This window comes from Alosa alosa, chromosome 7, assembly GCF_017589495.1.
Source record: "Alosa alosa isolate M-15738 ecotype Scorff River chromosome 7, AALO_Geno_1.1, whole genome shotgun sequence".
NCBI classification, from domain to species: Eukaryota; Metazoa; Chordata; class Actinopteri; order Clupeiformes; family Clupeidae; genus Alosa; species Alosa alosa.
In genome coordinates, this window is record NC_063195.1 from 34,373,190 (window position 1) to 34,399,294 (window position 26,105).

The window sequence follows — 26,105 nt, forward strand, 5'->3', positions numbered from 1 at the left end:
TAATTGTTTAGTCTGTATTGTCAATACCTTAAACCATTTCACATGATAAAACACAATTTGCAGATCTCACTTACAATTTTTAGCAAAACTTTGAACACATTCTCATTTTCAAAACACATTCTGCACTCTAATGCACATGCATCCATACTGGTAAACACAAGAGGCAAAATGAAATAGAAATAGACATACGCGTGCCATTGATTAAACACAACCACTCAAAATTGATTTCACTTGTTTCAAATGATGTGACAAAACCAATATAAGCCAGTTCAGAGATCAAACAGGTTGTTGAAGGTGGGAATGAGAATGGATAGAAGAAACTGTGAGAGGACGAGGACGAGTGCATATGCGAGGTGGGGGACGAGGAGGAAGGGGACGATGGCTAAAAAGAGGATTTTTATTGGACACTGTAGTACAGTGCATTGCAGGTAGTTTACTGTACAATACTGTAAACAAATCGTATGGCCCTGAACATTGTGCTTTGTTTACAGTACTGACTGCTCAATAGATTTTGACTGGTTGCAAGTTCATATCAACAAAGAACAAGAATCAAAGGACAAGTCTGTGAGATGCAGGTAGTGCTGGGCGGTATACCGGTTCACACCGTATACCGGTGTATATTTTCGTTATGATATGAATTTTTAATATACCGCCATACCGGTGTATTTGATTACACAACGTTTGGAACGCTGCGCCGCGCGACAGTGTTTCAGACGGGACTTTTTCCACACGCACGCATGATGCCACTGCGAGGCATAGTGAGGGTAAACACAAAACACCTGAAGTATGACCCTTAAGGCTTAATTTCTCCTTAGATAAGAGGTTTATTTAAGGGTGTTGCACAGAATACCTTAAATTGTTTCTTTAGTTAAAGGGACACCAGGCAAGCCTGATGCTTTTTCTCTACGAAACTCCCCCTCGCTCGGTCTGAAGCTCTTTTCCTTTTCTTTGCATCTTCCGTCAAGGGTTTTTCGCTGCTTCTTCGGCGGCTCTGCCATTATACACACGTTTGCAACAATCGCTAAGCGTTTAGTTAGCCTCCCTCTGTGCTGTGGATGCAGGATGGAAACTGAAACTGCCGATTCGTCCGGGTACGATACACTGAACTTGCAAGCGGGATATTCTTCCTACAGGCAGTAGGGCGGGCGAGAGAGTATTCATTCGCCCTGTAATGAGTCATTTAACCATATACCGACTTACGAAGATGAGTAATTAACACGAAAACGTTGCCTGGTGTCCCTTTAAGGAAAAACGTTAACGTAAGGGATACTGCGCATTGAAAGGGATTTACCGTCACGAAAATTCTATTGAGATTGTTCAACAGCGGGAGCTAGCTGGCTAGTAGGTGATGTCGTTAGTTAGCAACCCACCGAACACAGTGAAGTTTAATGAGCTTATCATTCATCTCACCTTAAGAATATTCGCTGAAATTATTATCCAGGTATCCAAGTAAAGCATGTGATAGACATGCACTGAGCAATACTAGCTGGCTAGTTAGAAATGATCCTGACTGTCATCTAGGCACCAAAACAATGTTTTTTTTTGTTAATGTTTTGCCGCCAGTGAACCTATTTGACAGAAGTAAGCATATTAGCAGAGAGGTTTCATTTTAAATTGTATATTTTGACTGCAATTGTCTTTGCATTCTGATTAGATTCTTCATTAGAATCATGAGTGGCTCTGTAAACAGCATCATTTTCTGGGGCCATGCAAATCTGCATTACCACTAGTGTGGAGTTATTCTACATCATGACAGTAAAATAGACCATCCTTAGTCAATGTACTGCAGCAATTCCTCTCTCAACCTGTAGAAAATGCTGTGAACATCTGATTATGCATGGGAAAAAAATACCGTCATATACCGTGAAACCGTAAGAATTTAGAAAAATACTGTGATATACATTTTTGGTCATACTGCCCAGCACTAGATGCAGGGTACTGTAAAAATAGGGGTACAAGGAGGAGGAAGAACAAAACGTGCAAAGAGCAAAGCAAAGTAGTAATTTCTACTTGATGTTTTCGTTCATCAAAAGACAATGGCGGAAAAATATGACATTTGTTTTGAGATTAAAAATTTACTTCTCCCTGAAAACTATATGTTTTGAACAATGTGTTTTCTATTTTCTGGTGTATTGTTTACTGACTGCTTGATAGTGTATATCATTTTGATCACTTTGTTTATGATTTGAGAGCAGTGTTTGATTTTGAGCACAAGTAAAACTGTTTTGAAGCGAAAGTTTGATTTTGAGCACAGGTAAATCTGTTTTATATAACTATAAGTATATACTCTTTTGATCCCGTGAGGCAAATTTGGTCTCTGCATTTATCCCAATCCGTGAATTAGTGAGCACACAGTGAACACACAGTGAGGTGAAGCACACACTAATTCCGACGCAGTGAGCTGCCTGCTACAACAGCGGTGCTCGAGGAGCAGTGAGGGGTTAGGTGCCTTGCTCAAGGGCACTTTAGCCGCTTCCTACTGGTCGGGGTTCGAACCAGCAACCCTCCAAGTCCGAAGTGCTAACCAGTAGGTGGAATAGTTTTGAGGTGAAAGTTTCATTTTGAGCACAGGTAAAACTGTTTTGAGGCAAAAGTTTGATTTTGAGGTCAGAGGTTTTGTAAATAGTGCTTGAAGCTGAGGTTTTGTGTTTAATGTTTTAAGAAAATGGAGCAAGGTTTCAGAAATTGTGTTTTAGCAATTGAGAAAAACTAGTTTTGAAAATTGTGTTATCAATATGCCAGGGTAAATGCAAAGGGGTGCAAATAGCATACATTGATATTTGTACCAGACAGGGTATTCATAGAAGACATTGCTGTGTGCACCGGGGTACGAATAGCATTTACTTCTACTGTAATTGCACCAGGGTACGAATAGCATACACTGCTAATTGCACCAGGGTATGAATAGCAAACACTGCTAATTGTACACGTGGTGCAAATAGCCTCAACGTTATCCACTGGTTCATGTGTAGTTTATTTGACATGTCCTGACATTTAAAAAATCTTGACAACTTTATTGTGTCCGTGCACTGCGTGTGTTTTAGCAGAGAGGAACATGTGTTGACTATTCTTGGCTTTTCTCTCATGATAAGTTCTCTGTCTGAATTTCAGCTGTGAGGGTACAAAAAAGCTAACCTGACTCTCGCCAGATGAGTCTGGGATCGATCCATTGGAGTGGTGTTTCAGAAGGCTGGGCCTTATCAAAAATCTTTGCATATGATTGGATAAGCCACTTGTCCATCATCTATTAATGTGCTACTTCAACCACTTACATCAAAGCCAACCCGTGACACTGAGAACAGTCTCACAGTCGCTTCTACGCTACATCACATCTATGAAACTCCTGCCCTGTGTCCTGATTGGCTCTACCATACAATCTGGTGCTGAAATCACTCTCAACGGAAGCGATCCCAGATGGATGTGAGTGGAGCTAGGCGGAGCTAAATGTATCTGGCGAGAGTCAGGTTACAAAAAAGCCACCATATAAGTACATTCTCAAATACTTTCCTTTAGCTTCAGCTTGGCAGACCTGGGAGATGATAGGCTGCCATGACATAATTGTGACTCATAACATAGCATTCTATCAATCTACTTGACTAAACTTGGTAGCCCCACCAATTTCTCTAGTTACAGCCACCCATTACTACATATCCACATGTTACAGATCCAGACAGAATATATACTGAAATATCGTATAGAATGCAGTAGGCCATTAGGCATCTGTAGGCCTACAGGTATCGGTTCAAATGTGAAAGGTGGGAATAGGAGATTTTTTAAAATGGAAACCTTCTCGGCGAACGTTTGCGAACACTTGCAACACATTATTGCATCACAACTTAACAACCAGATAGGCTGCCACTATGTGCTGCCAGGCCATGACTTCACTGTGACCCGGAACACAGCATTCTATCAATCTATTTGATTGATCTTGGTAGCCTAGTTGACTGAACTTGGCAGTGGTAGGTGATGATTTTTTTCCACACTTTTGAAACGGTTTGTTCTCCCCTGCATAAACCTTATTGTGAGAACATAGAAACATTCTAGGAATAATGAAGCCATGGCTTACACTTAAGCTGTACAATAAAGCTGCCTAAGTAATCTCATATAATTGAACAGTATTAGGGGATTAGAAACTGTAAACAAGAATCATGTGTTAAGAAGCATGCAAGAATCATGTGTTAAGAAGTAGCCTACAGCAAAATCTAAAGACAATTATTCTTTACAACTTTAAACCACAAACAGCTCAGAGTCATACCTGTGGAGGTGTGTGTGTGTCTTATTGCAGTGCAGTGTTGTAAGGTACATTATTACATTATCACAATGGTGTTGTGAGATGATGTGAGAACATACATGTTGACTTCGCTTGCTCTTGAATGGCGCTTAAGCTGCAAAGCGATGAATAGATTCAAAAACACCCTTCTGTTCTGTTCACCCTTCTCTTTCTCTCAGGGGTAAGAAGTGTCAGCTGCATAGTCCTTTTTATGTTCGCTAATGCAGTATTAGCAGACTTACTATGTCTGGTATCATGTCATAACACTGTTACTCTAGGACTACAACACACGTATTTGCAGCAATACAATAGTGTTCCGACACTGTGTCTGAATTCAGGCGTGGGCTAGGCTGTTGAAGATTTCAGAATACTCAAAATGCCTATCGGACTATGACATCCTGTGCATGCGGCTGTGGAGAGTTTGTTAATTACATTCACACATATAAAAGCTAGTCGGAGTTCATGCGGTGGGTTGTTTTGGCCGAAACCGACTGTAGCCTATAAGAAGCGTGAAACAAAATAATTTGTGACGCAACTACTGGAAAGGATTTGAGCTTTACCGTGACTGGGTGGTGCTTTTGAACTGCGAGGCTGTCTCCAACAGTGTTCGCTCTGGCCCAGTTCGCATAAGGTGAATGTGCGACCCTAACTGAACCTGCCGGAAGAATAAAACACAGCCTGGCGATGCGATAGAGCCCACGACTAGCAGAAACCAGTACGGTCGCACTGAGAGAGCAGCTGACAACGGTCGTCTACAGATCGTGGACTTTTAGGTTAGCTTTTAATACGTATTTTTTTCTTGATGCGCAACAGTTTAAAACTAATACAACGTGATGTTGTAAATAATATAACACCATAAAGGCAACGGATCTCTAAAGGTAAGAGAGGCTTTGGTGTAGCATTTTGGAATGCATTTAAATTATGAGCTACTGTAACATTGACTTTTCAGTTACTGTCATTACCCAAGATTTAAAACTTTCGTTATGTCACAGACACTTAAACTAAGACACTTCTAGGTCAATTCGTGTGTCTCCATTTTCATTAATTGTCAGACTATGATTAGACCAATTATAAACTACCTGCCCGAATGTTTAAATTGCATGTGAATGCGCAACATTAATGTTGTAGAAAGGAGTTGTAAACTGACTAATTCACGCACAGACGTGGGACCGCTTCGCTGAACGAAGTCTGCACTTCACATTGGCGTCCCGCATTCGTCACTGACTGTATAAATCACTTGACTCTTGAGTGAAAAAAAAAAAAAAAGCCCAGAGAGGGTTTTAGCTTTATACACAAGTCTTTACATTCGTTCTTTCTCCGGAAAAGTAGATTTCATGCGCAAGCAATCTTCAACTTCATAGCCTGCTTTTTTACTATTACTGTCGCGTTAAGACGGGTTTCCTTATATTTATTCTGATATTTCTTACCAGTCCATGAGACCAGACAGCTGAAATACGTGAAGCTGTTTCATAGCATTATGTTGTTATCTTACATAATCTTAAGGCTAAACAAATTTTTATGACCAGCTCTCTCCCTCACTGTCTTTTAAATTTTCTGTCACTAGGTGGAGCTATTGTCAAAAAGAAGGCGCATCAGCAGTAAACAGAGGTTGCAGTATCCATGAATATGACATTGACCGGACCACCGGTGATGGGAGAGCAGGGTGGTGTGCTCCAAGAGCTTAGAGGGAACTGCTCCTCTCCTTTGAGTAGTGGCATGCTGGAATCAGCTGGGGAAGTGGAGGGAGCTTTGTCTTTTACAGAGGAGGCCGTGTCCATCCTCACGTCCAGCAGCATGCTGGTCCGTTCCTTACTGGGCCGCTCGTCCGTGCTGAAGCGCAAAGACAGTCCAAGCCCCAACAGCCTGCGGCGCAAGCGCGAGTTCATCCCGGACGATAGTAAAGACGACAGCTACTGGGACAAGCGCAAGAAGAACAACGAGGCGGCCAAGCGCTCGCGCGAGAAGCGCCGCGTCAGCGACATGGTGCTGGAGAACCGGGTCATTGCGCTGCTGGAGGAGAATGCGCGTCTGCGGGCCGAGCTCCTCGCACTCAAGTACCGCTTTGGACTGGTCAAGGACCACAGCGACGGGCCCGTCATGCCTCTCACAGCCACCCCCTGTGCCCAAGTTCCCACGACGCCCGCCACCACCCAACGTTACTACCATCACTACCCAACACAGCAGCACCACCACCACCAGGCCCTGGCCCCTCAGCACATGGGTGCCTGCAGCACGCGAGGGGCCCGCGACAGCATCAGTGCGGCCGAGGACTCGGGCTTCTCCACGCCCGGCAGCTCCAGCGTCGGCAGCCCCGTGTTCTTCGACCACGGCTCCGGCGACACGAGCAAGGCGTCGCCGCGCGCGGCCGGGGAGGAGCGGAGCTACGAGCCGCCGCCGCCCTGCCCCCCGGCGGTGCCCGACGGAGACGTGCTGGCGGGGGGCCACTGCCTCGGCGAGCCGGGCCGGCGGGGCGACTGCGGAGCTGGAGTACATGAAGAGCCTCCCGCACAAGCTGCGCTTCAAGATGCCCGGCGCCAGCGAGGGCCCGGAGACGGCGCAGGGAGACGCCTGGACCGGCCCCGCGCCGACCACACACAGGGACTCCGTCGGTGAGCAGCCAAAGGGTCAGTACGGCTACGGGGCATCCAAGGGGCACGCAGTCTGGCAGCAACATCCGCAGCAGCAGCAGCAGCATTACCCCTGTGAGCAGCCTCAGCCAGGTCTCTTCCCCAGTGGGTACCACCCCACAGCCCCACAGCCACAGACAGACTCCCAGCAGCAGCAGCAGCAGGATAACAGCGGCCTGCGCGCGCAGCTCAGCTCCCTGAGTATGGAGGTGGCCCAGCTGAAGAAGCTCCTCTCCCACCAGCTGCTCACCAAGCTGAGCTGAAGCATTATGGGTGTAGGGCGCTGTGGCCACAAAGAGCACCTCAGGACAGTTATCGGGAACAGACAGGAAAGCTGAGCACTTCATCGACACCACAACACCCCATCTGTCCTCAGACATGCTTATTTCCACTCTGAACTCTCACACTGTGTTTCAATTCACCCTGGACCCTCTGCCCACAAGTATCTATAACTGTGATCAGTTTTTAAATCAGCTGTAAATCACGTTCACGTTGTAAACAGATGTACTGAGCACTGTAACTGTTCCCCTGGGTAGGGTCTCAGTATTGGTTTCCATCACTGTGATTTCACTGACCACGATAACTGTGCATTCCATGAAACTCTGTGTTGCCATCAACATTAAACTGAAGCCTTACTGAATCTGTACATGGTAACATGAGTATATTACTGAAGTATTTTCTTTTTCAGTATCTTCGATACATATTTGGTTCATTGCCAGCAAGCCCATAGAAGAAAATATTACTTTAAATTGCTTTAAAGATCATATCAGTTTACTTTTTGTGCAATGTGCATGAACCTCATCAATATGTAAAAAAGCTTGAGATGTAATATTTGGGCAAATCTCAGCCTGAACAGGTTAATTTGAAACACTGAACCCTATTCTCATGCATAGTGGTGAATCCATAGCAACATCATCTTCTTTATCAGCTTTTTGTGAGACATAGCTTGGATACAAGCCCATTCACACTGCTAAACAAGTAATTTGTCTGCACTGTTTTTCTATATATTTAACACATACTGTAAATTGTGATACTGTTTCATGTGACATTTTGTTTTAAATAAATGTTAAATATGAAATGGTTGTCCTATTTTATTCTAAGGTAATCATGAGTATAGGCCTATAAACTTATTGATATGCATTATGATATGAAAAAGCTTTGACTTTTTAGCCTAAGTTTTGCTGTCATAGGCTACTGATTTAAGAGTAAAGGTAGTCTATTTAGGCTACATTGTGTTAAGGGAGCCTATTGAATCACTTCGGTTTAATTATAACATTGAACTACAGTATGGTATTTTGCTAGTTTGATGACAGTAAACTGTCTTTCAACAGTTAGGTGGTTTTTCCGCCCTTGCTCATCCAATGTTGAGCAAGGAGAGCCATTCACAAAGTCAGCGTTTCAAGAGCTATTTTAGGCTGCACAGTTAAGGTTATCGATTCACAACCCTACTCCTGCTGATCAAGTGAAATGTTTCAGCTCCAGTCAGAGACAAAGAGAAGACGACTAGAAACCAGAATTACCTCTTGTTATCGAAAAATCACCTGTGATTGCTCTATTTTCCTCCATGTGTGCAATATTTAGCCTAGGATAGAGTCGGGACGATTGAAACAGGGGACGAATGAAACAATCCAGTTTTCTCCAAGTGTAATGATGATAGACCGACGTCCTTCGGTCAAAACATAGAGGGATCACAGAATGAAACAATCCAGTAAACTTCATTAGCGGTTACATTTTTTTTCTCAAGAGTGTTTTTTCATGAGGTTCGACTTAATGATAGACCTCCACAATCCCAGACTTTCATATCGCATGGTCAAAAACATAGAGCATGTTAACCTCCTTCTATCAGCCAAATATCTTCCTGCTGTCATTTTATCACAGAGTTACTGGCGATAAACGAGTTTTCTCTGGTTCTTAAGAATAGAAAAAAACATGTCTCCGTTTTTTTTGAAGGTTTTGAAGGACCCAAATCAAAGGTCAAATTTGTTGTTTTGTCCATAAAGCTCACATTGCTGGTATTATAGCATAGGGTTTGGTGCCAAAAAGCAAAGATATTGTACAAGGTAGTGTGCAAAAGTGGACCACGTAAACAATACAACATTATAAAACTTTTTTTAGGCTGATAATTGATCTCTTTAACAAGAAATTGTGCCTAAAAATTGTCCGCTTAAAAAAATAATACTTCAATATCAATTCATGCCTATTAGTGTGCTTGAGTGTAGGCCTAGACTGCTCTGCCAGTTCTTGTCTACACCCATTCAGAGCACAAAGTGCAGAAATCTCTGTTAAATCAAGTTTAATAGACTTTTACATTGCTAGTGTCAGCTGAAGTCTGTAAGGCCTTCAGTAGCCTATTTAAGTGTGAAGAAAAGAAAGGGTAAAAGGATCAGATAGACAAACAGACATGTGAGTGTGTGTGTGTGTGTAAGAGAGAGAAAGAGAGACACTAGTGACAGTTGGCTGTTTAGCTGGCAGTTATAGAATTTAGAATATCGAATAACCTGAAGCACATAGTGCTCTGTTCTTCATGGTTGGTGATATTAGTGACCTTCTAGCCTTCTACATTTGAGCAAGCACATTTTCATAATTCATGCATGGTGGCACAGTCTAGTTAGGTTATATTCTGAGGTGTGTCTTTCTGTTAGTCAGGTGATGGCACACATATTCTAAAAGAAACAGATTTTGGCCTATGTATCCAGTGGCAGAATGACCCATCACTAGAGACATATGCCAAATTTCTTGTTTTTGTCCATGAGAGAGTATGGAGATTGGTGATCACAGATCAGCCAACGATTACAATGTTACAGTGCAGTTATTTTACAACAGAACAAAGCAGTTTGGCACAGGAACTGCTAAAATCCACCTGGAACAGTGAGAATCTGCAGCATGATAAGATTCACTACTAGAAATCATGTGAAGCAGGCAGGACTCAGTGTCTTCAGAAAAAACGTGGTAGACCATCTTTTGAACCTGCAGCAACACCTTCAACTGCATCAAGTCCATCTAGAGGGACTTTGTACACTTGTTCAGCAGCAGCTGCTACCAGCATAGATAAGTGCTTCTTCTGTCAGAAGCAGACAAAAGAGTGTCTTCATGAGGTGTCCAATTTCAATGCAGGCAACCAACCAAGAGATATAAGTAATATTTTGAAGTCAATGACTTTTAACAGGTAGCCAGTGTAGAGATGCTAGGATGGGGGAAATATGTTCATATTTTTTGTGTGTGTGTGAGCGGCTGCATTTTGTATAAGCTGTAAGCTCTTTAGACAGGTATTATTACAGCCAGCATAATAGCATTGCAATAGTCTATCCTTGAGGTGACAAAAGCATGGATTAATTTCCCGGCATCTGGTAAGGATAAGGACTTCCTTATCTTTGAAATGTTCCTTAAATGGTAAAATTAAGTTTTGGTGATCTGTTTTATGTGATTATTTAGTTATAGGTCCTGGTCAATTATAACTCCTAGGTTTTAAACCCTTGTGGATGAGGTCAGTGGAAGATCACTATATGTAGCCTGTGATGTGGATAGGATATCCCTCATATTTTTAGAACCTAAAACCTTGACTTCTTTTTTATCTGAGTTAAAAAGCAGGAAATTATTCGTCATCCATGTCTTTATTTCACTTATACTTGTGTCAAGTTTGGCTAACGGGGTTAATTCATCAGGTTTTATGGAAAGGTATAGTTGTGTATCATCTGCTAAACAACAGGGGCCCCAGTACTGAGCCTTGAGGCACTCCATATTTTACCATAATCTGGGTAGATGGTTTATTATGGACCTGTACAAATTGTTGATGGTTAAGAAGGTATGATCTAAACCAAGCGAGTGCTGAGTCTGATGCCTATCAAATTTTCAAGGCTAAGTAGTATGTCATGGTCTATGGTGTCAAAGGCAGCGCTGAGGTCCAGAAGGACCAGTATTGATACAAGGCTAGGTTTTTTGAGGGTGGGCTTAATAACAGATGTCTTAAACGACTGTGGTACATGCCCTGATAGCATTGAATTATTTATAATCAAGAGCAAAACATTATCCAGGAAGGGGAGAGCAGTCTTAAGAAGGTGTGTAGGAATAGGGTCTAGTAGACTAGTTGTAGATTTTGATTAGCAAATTGTGGAAGTGAGATCTAATATGTTGTGTATATGTAAATTAATTAAATGTTGTTCGAAGTCTCATCTGTGATTCTGTTATGTTTTTGCTATCTTTCAGCAAGTATGTGTATTTGGTGAAACTGATTGGTTATTGATCTTATCTCTAATTGTTTGACATACAATCATAATACTGACATCATACTGTTGAAAATAACTGTTTTGTGAACTTTATTCAACATATCCAGTGATTTAGGCGAAATGTATGGTGTTAATTACAGTGAAATATACAATTTCAAAAAAATAGGGTTGAAACAGGTAAAAAAAAATGGAGACATCATTTTTCTCCATGTTCAATGATCTCTAAAGACAGTCCAACCACTCTCCAAAAATTTACATTTCAAACCCACAGAAACCATATAGGCCTGACTATATGTTGTTTCAACTGTCCCGACCAGGAGGGACGAATGAAACATTACGCACGTCCCACTTTTGTTGTAATAATTCCTGAACGGTTTTGTTCAAAGCTGAAAATGCATCTGTATTTGACAGAGGACAGATGTAGGTTACTAGTGACCAAATGTTAGCTTTCAGTGTGGTACGATCGCTTTGTAAATTACGTTTAATTAAAAAGTGGTTCAACTGTCCCGGCTCTCCCCTACTGTCACTTTGGACGTTTCACCGCAATTTCACCTTTGTCCACAACACGCCTTTCCAATTGCAAATAGTAAACACTAGAGGGCGCTGAAATATCTGTACATATTGAGACCCCTTTCTCCAGAAAACAAACAATGGGTGGAGTGATTTTATGTTTGTCACTATATTTCACTTTTTCTGTCTCTAGTAAACATGCATTTCTGTACATTTTGCATCATTCAGAGCCAACATTAAATTGCTAAAAAAAATCCCTCAAAGTCCCTTTGAGAAAATCAAAATAAACATTTGTGAATGTACTTAAAGCATACAGATAGGCGCATTTCTTCTGGAAAAGTGTGTGGCTTCCCCTGTAGGTACTTAAATAATGAACCCCAATGCAAGGGCCTGCCTAAACATCTCAGCACAGCAGCAGAGACTGCCTTCAGTCCTGCTGGTGGTGTCTATGATAATCCATGTTAAATAAACACACATTGGGTCCTTTGTGTGCCCCACTACCCCATTTCCACCCCCATCTCTAGGAAGGGAGAGGGGGGCAGTTGCTAGGCAGGCAGCACAACGGTTGCCAAGGGAACCCTTGCAGATGCAGACAGGGGAGGGAGTGTTGGGGGAAAGAGGGAGGGGGAGGGGTGGCCAAGTTCAAGGCCAAGGCTTTCAATCTGCGCTGTGTCCATCAGCATGGAGACAAAAGGGGAAGGAGAGAGACAGACAGACATCACATCACTGCCTATGTTTTGTTTGAGATTTGGTCTCCCAGTAAAGGGCTTCTCCTTGTGTAACAGGAAACCATGTCTGTGTGAAGAAATGGGTATTCACAGTCTTGAGTGCAGTCACGTGATAGATCCATATGAGGCCACTGACAGCGGAAAATGCACCCCGTCTATGAATGGCTCAGAATGGGGTCTGACTACCACAGCAGGGGGTACAACTAAAGCTAGTGGCCTCTGTGTGATGTCTGAGAGAGAGCCAAAGAGCTCAAGCTAGAGAGGGAGAAAGAGAGAGAGGAGAATCAGCCACAAACTAAATCAAAATTCTGAGATATGGCTACTGATACAAAATATATGTGTATATAAAAAAAGTAGTCTCCTCTAAGCTGCATCTTTATGATTTGGAAATGGTATTTGGCAGACACTTTTGTCCAAAGCAACAGTAGGCTATACGAACACATAGTTAAAATAAATATCACTATAATGTCAATATTTTTACAAAAAACTTTATTGCTGTAAGGAGGGCTGAGGACCTTTTGTTTTCTACCCTTGACTTTGTATGGAAGACATTTTTGCTCAAGGTCAAAAAATGAATATGCTACCAAAAATGAAATGTAAAAGTAGGCTACTTTATTTTTATTATTTTTTTTTAATGTCCTGTGAACACAGATTACATTATTACGTAATAACCAAATATTGTATCCCCACATATTGTTTATCTATTTCCATCAAGATATTGTATGATTAATGTCCTGTGCTGACTTAGATTACATTATTGCGTAATAACCAAATATTGTGTTCCCACATGTTGTTTATCTAACATAGTGTTCAAATACTAGTTTTGAAAGGTGTAGTGGCTTCAGAAAATCGGAAGCACTTTGTTGTAAATAATGTAACCAATTTCACAAGATGTGTTCTCTGTCACCTACGCCAATAATGCATCATCTACTTAGTCTACTGAATATGCCAAGATTCAACAGCGCACGCAAAAGCGATATTAATGATCTAGAGTTTATGTTTAGGTTCAACTCATTCATGCTCAATTTAGTTCTATTCTATAACGTGTGCCCTAGTAGCCTTCCCTATGTCTGGAGCTGACGTAACATTAATACCTACTACTCCGTAACTCCGTCTCTCCTCCTCTCCCCTACACTACCTCCTCACGTCTCATCTCATTTCAACAGGGAGGGGTAAAGACGAACGGTGGGGGCAAACTGAGAGCGCGCGGAGAGAGAACAAAAACGTGACTAGGCACCTAAAGCGTTCTGTTATGCAACTACTGACCTACTAACACACATTCAACGACCGAGAGATAGAGGCGTAGGAAACTAGAGCAAGACTCCGACATAACATGAGGACTCAGACCAAAACTGGGAGACACGACAAGCACTAGAGCCAGCATCATTGACTGAGCCGGTGAGAGAGGAACACGCAGCGTGTAACGTTTCCAGCCGGAATCTGAATAAGATCGCAGGATATAACAACTTCAACTCTGGAGCAAACTCTTCTTGAAGGATTTTCTTTGGAATCATCTATTTACACCGAGGTGGGTTTTTATATTATTAACGAAACTTCAATCCATTGTGCTTGCATGATCTGATCCTTTCTGTTCCTTGCCTATTAGGTGAAAAATCGCATCACCTTGCGGCGCACACAGACAAGCCAGCGTGTCTAGGTTATTGTTCATTTGGCAACTGACTTCAGACAGTAGAATCGTGTGTAGCGTGTCTTAGCCTATGTCAGCATAAGCGCATCCCATACACAACATAGAAAGTAGACAAAATGTCGGTGTCTATTTGTTTAATAAAATATTGTTATACAGTATTTCATTGAGCGCTGTTGAATCTTGGCAAATCGCTATACTCTCATTGTCAAGGCGAGGCATTTCCCCCCACATTTCAGCCGCGTTTTCCGGCGGGTGGGGGTAGAATTCCTTGCGAAATCAAAAACGTTTTAGGGGGGTTGGGGTCCGCTGACGGTTGATGGTCGCAGGATGAAGCTAAGTCCATATTTGGAAAGGAACCTGTTCTTTACATCTCCAATTGCATTACTAACCTACTTCATGTCGGTAACCTACTGACCCATATTAGACCGCTTAATTGCATTAGGCTTATAGCTAACCTTTGGGAAAGGGTTGTGACCTAGTTCTAAATAATCATACAACTTCTTTTTATTATTATGTTATTATTATTATTATTATTATTATAATATTCGTTATTATTATGTATCTTACATGTAGTCTATGTCAATAATTAGGCTACCTTTGTCTTTGTTAAGTTTTGAATTGGCTTAAAGTTTACTATGAGACATGGACCTAGCCTACTGGGAGTTTGGCCAGGCCTGAAGGCGGGGAGTTTTGTGTTATGTTGCAAGTCAAACAACTGGACACATTCCATGGGTTTCCTTGAGACACTTGCCCGGCTTGTCACGTGTAGCCCTATGTAGCCGTTAACTTAAGTGGCCAGGAAAGGAAACGTCCTACATCATGCCTCCCTATGATTTGCTCTTTACCACGTTGTCCTCACCACACATCACTTCTCTTGAAAGTTTCATATGATATTGTTGCGGTTGAGTCTCCGTTGTAATTTTGTTGCATTTGACAAACTATATCTGGCACACATCGGACCTTCGGCTTCAGTGTTACTTGGCGTTTGACTTCTAAACGTGGTGAGGATTCAGCCCGTAATCCTTGCTTTATATATGTTAAAATGCTCTGCTTAGCATGCTTTTGGCGTGGGGCATACGAAACTTGGGTGCGGTGGCGGTGAGTCACTGTGGACTTCAATTTGATTTCAGCGGAGCGAAGGGGAGTTGCAGAACATAAGTTTAGCCTACTACATAGACACGTAGGAAACCATTTGAATCTGGTATGTCCTATTCATTTTAACAAGGGTAGGCTATGTTTGGCTTGATCTTGACAGACATTTCACCTTAAGTTCTTAGGAGACAAAATTCATATAATCATTTGATAGTGATGAAAACGTGAAGAGAACCAGTGTCATGAAGTTATGTCGTTTTGAGAATGTAATTTCCAAGTAAAGTCAACTACACAAAAAAATGCCTTTTACTTTAAAGAGCAAAGAGAAAAGATGCCTTTTCGTTTAAAGAGCAACATTTTGCACACATTCTGGAGTACAAAAATATTTGAGAGATATTTAAGAGACAGATAGGCTAAGAGAAAGAGCATGCAGTCATCAGGTAGGCCTAGTTTTTTTTTTAAGTTTGAAAAGTATTTATTTGATTTTACTAACATTCAGAAAGGTTGCCAGGGGTTGCATAATAAACATGATACTGTTTTGGAGATGATGCATGCAGCTGTTTGGGACCCCAAATCAGCTCCAACTATTTGCCTGAAGGAGGGCAGGCTTGAGGGGGGGTAAGCTCTGCTTGTCTGAAAATGTAGGTCAAATCTGTAAGCACCATGAGGTATTAGGCAAGAGTTTTTAACTTATCTCTCAGATGCCACACCTGTACATTAAGCCTATAGCAAAGATTACTAACCAATTATAGTTTATGCCTTCATGTCGTGATATATCAGTTATGGAAAGAAATGGAGGATGCAATGTGAAGAAGGTGACTGCGTGCAGAGCTCCGTATATGTATATGTTAAGGTGAACAACTCCAATGGAAATAACTCACCACTCCTTGCATAAGCATGTCAGGAATGTGAACAAACTTTTTGACCAACTTCATCCAGTGAGAGAAAGTAGCAGAACCCCTTTAATTAAAATTCAAATCATATAGTCTGGTTGGTCTGGCACTGTGTTTGATAAATATTGCAGAGTGACTTCATAGAATCTTAATTATAGTGTGCTTTGCATTTGCTGGTTTTGATGCTTGGGAATGTGTTGACAGTTTGACACTTCTTCTTAAATACTTACATACTCTACTGCATTTATCCTTGAGCGTCAGCGGTAATAGGAGTCACAATTGAATCTTGTTTGACCTTAAATTAATTTGGTGCCCTTACTTGGCCTGGAGAGAGGTTACACCCTGTGGTCCCGACCCTGTGACTGGGCCAACACATGTGGAATGGTCTCTGTTTGTGTATACTGACGGAGAACTGAGCGTTACTTTCACTGGCCCTGAGCCTGGGTTTTCCTGGACTGCGGTCCCCCTTTCTGAGAAGATAAAGCTTGCTGTGGAGTGCAGCGCTGCCACTTGCAGGGGAGCGGAGCATGTCTGCTGACATTCCACAGACCAAGCATCACGCTGTGGGAAGACGGTTAAAGAACAAACAGCAGTCAACGGCACCTCCATTTGCCTGTGTCACCTGATAGCCCAGACCCAGAGATGCTGAAATGCGTCTGTTTGTCTGTGTCAAGCACTCAGGGGGTCTTGATAAAGAGCTCATGAAAATGAACTCCGATGGGTATGGCCTTCTCTTTTAAGTGTGAAGAATTTGTCGGTTAGTTAACTGAGAACATTGCTATTGCACCAGAATTTGTCAATGTGATTCTTAATGACTCAAGATACGTGATGGGGCTGATAGTGCTTCGTCTGAATTAGGAAGCCGTTGAGATCTGAAGCCTGTGAGTTCTAGCCGTTTGGTGTTACACAACAGTGAACTTGGCCTCGTGGCCGTTCACAGAGACACACAATGTGCCGGAGCATCTCAGACACTGCAGAGTCTTTGGCTCACAGCTTGAATTGGGCAATGAGGTGACGTCAGCTCTGCTGCACCCCACCCCCCACTAACACCATCACTAGCGTTAACGTACGTTTTCATTTTTTTTATCACGGCATAAAATGGAAATAAAACAGAGCATTTGTTTGTGTCCAGGGATTAATAGATGGTATGATTCATCGCTTTGTAGAATCCGATATCTCTTGCTGACGTTCTCTGTCTTTGACTTTGTTTTTTTCCCCAGCACTGCAGTGCTGGTAAAATTCCTCCCCTCTCCACCAATTGAAAACCTCCACTCTTTCCCCAACCCCCTCCCTCTGTCTTTCGCACACGCACTCCCTCCCTCCCTCCCTCCTCCCGCTCTTTTCTCTCTCTCCCTCACTCCCTCTATTTTTAGAGCACACTCTAATTCTCTCTCCACCTAGCCTGCTCCCTCTCTTGCAGTAACACTGACCTAGTTTTCGGCGCAGCATCAAGACTGAGTGCAGTGTTTACTGTGCAGCCCTAGTTTCTAGGTCAGTGGGACATAGCGCCATACTTTCCCTCTCTCTTTCTCTCTCTCTCTCCCCTCTCCCTCTCTCGTACCATGTTGCTTTAGTGCTGTGGAAACTGGCATCAAATGCAGCGCTTTGTTTCCCACGTTTGTGGGCTTCACGTGTAAATCCTTCCCCTTGTGTTGTGGATTGGTAAAAATAAACAGGCACAAACAACACAAATAGCTTGAATAGAGATTTGTGATTGGAAGGCCGGTGATGAGACAGGAAGCTCTTTCCATGCTTACTTATGTTACTAAAAGGCTTTCCAGAGCATGGGAATAAAACCTATTCTTCCCAGCCTCCCACCCCACCCCACCCTACACAACACATTCAGTGAAGAAAGGAAGGCTTTGTGGTGGTAAGAATAGGCTGAATTAAAAGGAAGGCAACACAGATGTGCCATGGCTGTCTGTGAGGTTATGTAACTGTGTGTCATACTCCCAGGCTGAGGGGAACATAGTCCTGATAAGACTATTCTGGACTATGGGGTAAACAGCAGAATCTCTATCGTACACTTACACACAGAGAAAAAGGTATAGGGTTGGAGCACATGGTGGTCATGGAAAAGGAATTTTATATTTGGTGTCTAAATTTATGTTTATCATATGATATGATGTTTATCATAATTTCTCATTTAGGTAAATGTTTCAGAATTGCTTTATTTTTGGACCTGTTTGCATTCTGGTGTAATAGTTACATAAATAATACCAAAAACCCTGTCTGAATGAGGGGCTGTTGTTAAATAACAGAGCCTTATTGAAATTTGTCTTAGTTAACTCAGATATATGGATTAATTTTCTTTTAATAATAGAAAGACAAAAAGGATTTTGTGCTTGAACCATGGAAAGGCAAGTGCTGCCAGGTGGAAATGAGATCCCAGCCCCTGATAGAGATAGATAGATAGATAGATAGATAGATAAATAGATAGATAGATTGATCCCCAGGGGAGTCCTGATTGTGTAACACCTCTCTGACATAACAAGACGGACTACAGTACTTGGCTTCAGCTGCAGAGTGCTCAGGAGGACTTGGAGTTAAATCACACTGGAAAAAAAGTTAGAGACAGGCCAGCCTGCGTCCTATTCAAAGGGCAGTGTGAATTAGAGTCAGTATATTACAACAGAGTGGACTGAGCTAGTGGCCAGCTCAGACAGAATCTCAGACAGAAGCTCAGTTTAATGTGATAGGTAGAGTGGCGTCGTTCAGTTTTTTATGGAGGGGAATAGACTGCATAGAGGGTTGGAGGATTTAGATCCCAAAAAGGAGGCACCGGGATGCCCTACTGTCCTACCCTTTCTCTCTCTCTCTCTCTCTCTCTCTCTCTCAGTCTCTCTCTTTTCTCTCTCTCTCTCTCTCTCTCTCTCTCTCTCTCACTCTCCTCTGCTTGGCGCTGCAGCTCTGGCGCTTGGTCAGGTGCCTCTGGTTATGTGACAGTGCGGTGTCTTACACAAGAGTGGCGCAGCACAGCACATTCCCTGCCCTCCCTCTCTCTCCCCTGTGCTGGCGCCGGTGACCTATATTCCTCTAAAGCCCCTACACCAGAATGAAAAGTAAAACACAGAGTACTACTCCTACTTCAACAACCAATTGTCTGAACTTCCTTTCAGAGTTGTTTTGTCAGTACATGATTATTACACAAGCAGTCTTTTTTTTCATAATAGCATTTTGCTCTGTTTTAATGTTGACACTGAAGTTTTATGGGGCTACGACTTTAACTCTTTACAGTTGCACCAAAGTGTTATATACTGTTTGTTTTACCATGTAACTAATAGAGACCACCAAAGGAGATCTGTGGTTGTCCTTGTTGACTTTTAAGCCATCGGCATAATTTCTTATAATGACCAGATTGTCTCCTTTTTTTGTGTTTACAGGCTTACTCCTAGTGAGCGAGAGGGTGGTGTTGCCCCGGGAGACTGATAAGCTGTGGAAAAATCCTCATCCAGACACACTGACCTACTTCCTGTTGAAGACACCTGAAGCCTTAGGTCACCAGCCTTGACAGCACGTCTCTCAAGATTTGCAAACAAACAGAAACCTGCTTCAGCCGGAGTCCAGGAATTCCTGCAGACTTGACTTGACCCAGTTGTAGCAGTGGGAAAACGGAAGAGGATTCACATCAGCTCACCCTGAGGGGAGAAGAGCTCTTTGTTTTCGAAGCTTGGACTCTTAAGATTTGATAAATGAGGGAGGTTTATGTTGAGTTCCACCTCTTCCTCATCTTCTTGGCCAGTTTGGACACTTGAAGAATCTGAACTGAACTGTAACAAAAGAACCCAAAAGGAGCACTCATATAATTGAGGGTCCTCCCCAGAGGAACATAAGGACCTCAAAGTAATTGATTGATCCTACCTTGAAGAAAATAATACCAACCACAAGACCTGATAAATTTACCACTGATATAAGTTTATTTCAATGCCAGCTGAGAGCTACAATTCCCAACTGGCCTATATTGGAAGACAATGGAAAGCCTGAATCTACACGTCCAAAACACCAGTGAAAATTTGGAATCTTTAGAAACATTTTCAACGTTCAGTGAGAGCAGTATACCGTCATCCGAAACAACCCCAGGCCGGCGCGGGGCCAAACCCAAACCGAACATGACTTGCAGAAGAAAGCGTGAGTTCATCTCCGATGAGAAAAAGGACGCCTCCTACTGGGAGAAGCGGCGCAAGAACAACGAGGCAGCCAAGCGCTCCCGGGAAAAGCGGCGCCTCAACGACATGGTGCTGGAGAACCGCGTGATGGCCCTCAACGAGGAGAACGTGCGCCTGAAGACGGAGCTCCTGCAGCTCAAGCTGCGCTTTGGCCTCATCAGCACGGCCTCCTACATGGAGAAGACGCAGCAGATCAGCACCTCAGCCGCCGCCGCGGCCGCCGCAGTGGCCAACGCGCTGGCCAACAACGGCACGTCCACGGGCTCCAGCACGCCCTCGGCCAAGCCCTACTTCTCCAGCAGCGGCTACTCCAGCGCCTCCCAGATGATGATGAACTCCGACTCTTCTGAGGCCGAGCAGTCCAGCCGGGGCGACCGGCAGGTCCTGAAGTACTCCCCCCGCGGCTCCCTGTCCGACATGTCCGACGGGTCGTCTCGCAACAGCCCCGAGCCTGCCGCTTACGAGGTCAAGCACGAGAGCACGGGCATGGACATCAGCAGACTCGAGGCCAGTGTCATCAACAGCATGTTCAACGGCCATCATGGCCTGAGCGGCATGCACTCCCACCACCCGCAGGACATGGAGCAGCAGGACGCAGTGGCCCCTCCGGCCCAGAGGAGCGTGATCCTGTACCGCTCCAGCAGCGGCTCCTACTCAGCGGACGGCCAGAGGGCCGAGGAGATGGAGCAGCAGCCGGACGGCCAGGCCCACCACGCCGCTCAGCTCCGGGCCAACGCGGAGAGCCTGGAGACCATCACGGAGGTGGCCAAGCAACTGGCGAGGAAGTCTTTGGACTCCCCGACGTACGGCGAGTACGGCAGTAGCCAGATGGAAGGGGTCTCCGAGCAGGGGCCGCAAACGCATCATCAGCAAGTGAGCAGTACTCAAGGGCAGTACGGGGCTCAAAGCCAAGATCACAACCCAAACACCTTCGCCCCCAACCTTCTCCCCAGCAGCGAGGAGGGCAAGACCCACCTGTACCACCGCCAACAATCCTACCTCAACACCCAGGACGAGGAGCCACCAGTGCTAACGTACGAAGGCGGCCCGAGGGCCGAGGCGCACTACCCTGAGAACTCCTCAGGCAAAGACACTTCCTCCAGTGACGGAGACCCCCGGAGCTCAGACAGAGAGGGCTCCACGGACGACGAGTCTCCGTCCTCGTCCTCCGACACGGGCGGCTATCAGTGCATGACCACAGCCCACCAGTCCACCCTGTCTCCCACCTGCTCCAGCGCGGCAGGCCAGAACGGGGAGTGTCAGTCGGAGGTGAGGACCACCGCCCTGCCTCACAAGCTGCGACTCAAGTACAGAGGGTTTTCCAGCTGTGGAGCGCAAGCCCAGTTGGACATCGCCTCCGCCAACTCTCCCAACCCCACCTCGGCGTCATCGCCGAGCCCTGCCCTGCCCCAGCACCCATACCTGGCCCTGGCCCAAATGGGTCACCCGCAAGGGCCAGTCGCCACCAACGGTAGCCAAGAGGCAGACAATGGCTTCCCGGAGATGGTGAGCACAACGGAATCTCCCAGTCGAGAGGCGGAGGAGAAAGGGAAGAAGAGCTCTGGTGGCCGAGGAGGGAGGAGCAAGAGGCGCGAGTGAAGGAGGAGAACTCTGGGACAGTCACTTGTGACTTCCTACCATTACCAGACTATTCAACCAATCCACACTCAACACCAATGTATAATAGTCCATCACTCATCCTCCCATAACTGAGGACAGACATTACTGACTAGTTCCTGGACTGTGATTTTGGATGCACTGTGTCATGTTTGGTCCAGACCCTATACTTCTCTATTTCTGACAGAGACGTTCAATAGCACTTATTGGGTCAGACAAGGTATTTTCATTAAAGAATGGGAGAGATGGAACTCTTTTCAGTTTAATCTGAGATTCATGGTCTGAAAAGCTCAAAGGTAGACAGGAAGGTTTCTCCTCCTGCTCTGCAGTGATGACCTGAGGCCAGCAGGACTCCAGTTAAATCTGGGATGAACTCTAAAACTGCTGTGGTCTCAGCTCTCTCAATAGGTGGCACTTAATATTTCTCAATGAGCATCATTGGGGGACCAAGTCCTGACGAGTTCCATTTTAGAGGGAAACAAAAACATCTCTTCCATTTCTGATTCACTTTCCTCCTCAACCCCACCCTTTGCCATTTTCAAGCACTTGGATTGTATATTACTGTGACATATAAATTTACAAATATTTAAAATATATTTTAAGAAGAAAATGAAAAATCAAAAACTACCAAAAAAGAAGAAAACACAGGAGTAAAAGAGAGGGAGCAAAGTTAAAAAGGTTGTCCATTTGTTCGTGCTGGAGTTCTTGTACAGTCCTAACCTGTTTATTGTAAAAATGTATGCTTCCAGTTTATTTTTTTTATTTTTATTTTTTCAAAACACACACAAAGGTTTTACAAGGTATTTGAATGTGCCCATGTTCTGGCCATATATAGGACAAACCAAACTGATTAGATGTCAGCTGCTCAAGTCCCCGATTAAAGTGAGAGGGCTTTTTGAATTTGCTCCGTCACCATTGACGAGATATGAATACAAATAAGTACATGAATCAGGAACATTTGCCACTCATCTTCTTACAAGTGAAGGCGTGAAGACACACTTGACACTGATTCTCGAGTGATTCTTCACAGTTTGGTTGTGGCTGCCGACACAGGAATATGGCCTGTGTAAAAAAAATAAAAACATATCAAGATGTTTCTCTTTCTCAGAGATCCGGTTTCAGAAAAACCTTGATACTACCTCAGTAGAGCAGAGTTGTGGAGGCGCGGAAGGTACTCAAGTGTCTTATGTGGTTCACACATGGCATATGGAGTTTGGCTCTCCATGCCACCAAATTTGATTGGCCCAGATTTATTACATGGGTGTTTTTATTATAACAAGGTCACTTATTCGTACATATATAAATATATGTATGTTATCTGGTGTTTGCCATTATTGACCATTATTGGGTCACTTACTCTTTTAATTCTCAAAAGGTGCCTCTCTGTCTGTTGGACAATTGCCACCTGTGTGTAGCGCCCTAGTCCCACTGTAGTGTTTTATCACACCGGGATGCTAAGTGCTAATCCTGCACTGTATCATTCGGTTTGTACAATCTGTGTTTTAATGTTTCGCTTTCAGGTGCCTGCCACTGGCCATTGTGTATAAATGTAAAGTTTTCTCTCTTGGATGATGTTATAAGGTTTATTTTATTCTATTATTATTATTGTTATTATTATTATTATTATTTTTTTTTATTTTATATTTCATATTTCACCATTATAATTTTTGTTAATGTATTTTCTGTCCCTTTGTCTTTACCATCCACCTATTTCTAGAATGTGATTTTTTATGTCTGTACACCCCGACCCCGAGCCCTCTATGTACACCAGTGTACTCCCATGTAATGTGTGTTTGCCGAGTTTCAAGAAAAATGGAAAAGAGCTGAACGTGTGTTTGGGTTTTTACCCTGCACAGATGTGTTTGGAAGGACACTAATGTTCAAAATGAAAGATAGATGACAGAAAAAGAAGAAAAAAAAACAAAAATAAAACATTGAATTTCTCTATCTGTGTGTCATAGATTTCTTTCATACGCTTCCCTGAGTCTGATTATGTCACAATAAAATCAGCACAGAAACTTCTCAAGAATCACTTCAATAAATAAGCAGCACATTGTGTCCAGAAGTCAAAGCACAGCATCAGGTCTCTCCTGATGGCCGAGCCGGCCGGCTCCTCCTGGCATGCAGGATTAATTGAAATGTGAGGAGCATCAGAATGACACATGGGTACATAGAATCCCAGCAGGGCTCCGGAATCTTCTGTCCCTGACATAACACTGCCCTACTTACCCACATCACACAAGCAGCCCAGGAGCATGAATGATGGCATACATAACTTTGCACGCACTCACTTCACTTTTTTTTATTATAATAATCCCCTGTGGGTCAGAAGCCAAAACAGAACTGATGTTTTGGAGAGGTCAAGATGTCCGCTGTTACTTCATGTGCGTGTGTGTGTGTGTGTGTGTGTGAGACATGGTGTTCTAGAAATATTCAGTGTGCAGACGTGCCATGGAACGTCGTGTATGTGAACACCTTGCTCCTAATGAAATAACAGCCCCACCAGAGAGGGAACAGGGCGCTCCAGCCTGTGAGCTAGTGAACATGCCCGTGCAATAAATCCCATTGGCAGCGTGTGAGGGGAAACGGAAAACTTCAAAACAAAATTGCCAACTCCATTTCATAAGGCTGTCCAAACGAGTCATACCACAGCACTGGGGCCGTGTTATGTAACCACCACAGCACTGGGGCCGTGTTATGTAACTGAGCTCACAGAAGGGGGGAACAAAACAAAGGCAACATAGTTGGTAGAGAGACCTTGGGTCAGGTTCTTTCATTGTAGATTAATAATTTACTTAATTTGGCATGCATGAAAGTGTAACTTCGTCATTATATATGCAACACCGCGGTAAGGGAGCAGGAAGGTCTCTCTTATCTAATTGTTTTCATCTCTGTTATCTAACAGTGTGGTTGTATCACTCTTGCGCTGGGTTCATAATTATTCCTTAAAATTGAGCCGATTAATTGATGGAATTCACTGGAACTGACATCACTTCATGTCAGCATGTTTTCATTAGCACCGGTGGAGCTCTGGTCTCGGCAGGAACAAAGGGCTGCTTGTTGTCGCCACTGCCTGTAGCATGTGGACACGACCGCAGCACCAGTTGCCGTGGCACCCACAGAACAATGGCAAGGTGACATTCAGTGACAGCCGCAGTGCTTCCTGAGCAGTGCTTTACTTCTCTCTCTCTCTCTCTCTCTCTCTCTCTCTCGCTTTCTCTCGTTCTTTGTCTTTCTCTCCTTCTCCCTCCCTTTCTCTCTTTCTTTTCATGCGTTTTTCATCTGTTTGGATCCTACAGAAGCCTGCGAAAGCAGGTCAGGGGAAAAGTAGGTCAATGCGGAGGGGAGGAGAGAGAGATGAGGAGCGGTGAAGAGTGAGGGGTAGAGGAAGAGGGAGGGGAGGGGGCCAGGGGATGTACGTCACAAATCTGCCACTGCAGACAAACGCAGGCATGTGCTGCTGTAGTCACGCTCAGGTTAGCATGCCATCCATCCTGCAGCCTGAGAGAGACTCCGCAGCACAACAAACACACCTTTCCCTTCCCAAGGAACATGATCAAATGACCTTCAAATGTCCTTTAGATTCCGAGATATTTTACAATCCATAAGCATAACATAGCCTAATAATATTATACATACTCATTGGAGTGACGGTGAGTCGTCCAGTAGCTGGAAGATTGCTGGTTTAAGCCTGACTCCTCCTGACCTTGTTGAAGTTTCCTTGAGCAAGACACTGAACACCAAATCCTGATGTGCTGACTGAAACCTTGCGTGGCAACCTCTGTGAATTTGTGAGTGATGGGGTGAATATATAAATGCAGCTAGGTGGGTGAGTGATGGGGTGAATATATAAATATATAAATGCAGCCAGGTGGGTGAGTGATGGGGTGAATATATAAATGCAGCCAGGTGGGTGAGTGATGGGGTGAATATATAAATGCAGCTAGGTGGGTGAGTGATGGGGTGAATATATAAATGTATGAATGTGTGAGTGATGGGGTGAATATATAAATGTATGAATGTGTGAGTGATGGGGTGAATATATAAATGCAGCTAGGTGGGTGAGTGATGGGGTGAATATATAAATGCAGCTAGGTGGGTGAGTGATGGGGTGAATATATAAATGCAGCTAGGTGGGTGAGTGATGGGGTGAATATATAAATGTATGAATGTGTGAGTGATGGGGTGAATATATAAATGCAGCCAGGTGGGGGAGTCGGCTATATAAACACAGTCCACTTACCATTTTGTTGTTATAACCTACACAAATATGGATCATTTGGCCAAAGCAACCACACCTTACACATTTTCCTATTACAACCTGTCTATGG

At 43.8% G+C, this 26,105-nt stretch overlaps 2 protein-coding genes across 3 annotated transcripts; both read left to right on the forward strand.

Moving 5' to 3' along the window:
• Positions 1–4,818: 4,818 nt before the first annotated feature.
• On the forward strand, positions 4,819–6,976 carry nfil3-3 (nuclear factor, interleukin 3 regulated, member 3). Of its 2 annotated transcripts, none has more exons than XM_048248297.1 (2): positions 4,819–5,148; positions 5,835–6,976. In XM_048248297.1, the coding sequence occupies exon 2, from the start codon at positions 5,891–5,893 to the stop codon at positions 6,881–6,883; it is 993 nt and encodes a 330-aa protein (XP_048104254.1). In that variant the 5' UTR covers positions 4,819–5,148; positions 5,835–5,890; the 3' UTR covers positions 6,884–6,976. The 2 variants fall into 2 exon arrangements, with proteins under 2 accessions (XP_048104254.1, XP_048104255.1); XM_048248298.1 differs by having other exon boundaries at positions 4,819–5,043.
• Positions 6,977–13,533: 6,557 nt separating this feature from the next.
• nfil3-5 (nuclear factor, interleukin 3 regulated, member 5) lies at positions 13,534–23,721 on the forward strand. The gene is made up of 2 exons (XM_048248634.1): positions 13,534–13,886; positions 19,375–23,721. The coding sequence occupies exon 2, from the start codon at positions 19,963–19,965 to the stop codon at positions 21,754–21,756; it is 1,794 nt and encodes a 597-aa protein (XP_048104591.1). The 5' UTR covers positions 13,534–13,886; positions 19,375–19,962; the 3' UTR covers positions 21,757–23,721.
• Positions 23,722–26,105: the final 2,384 nt, after the last annotated feature.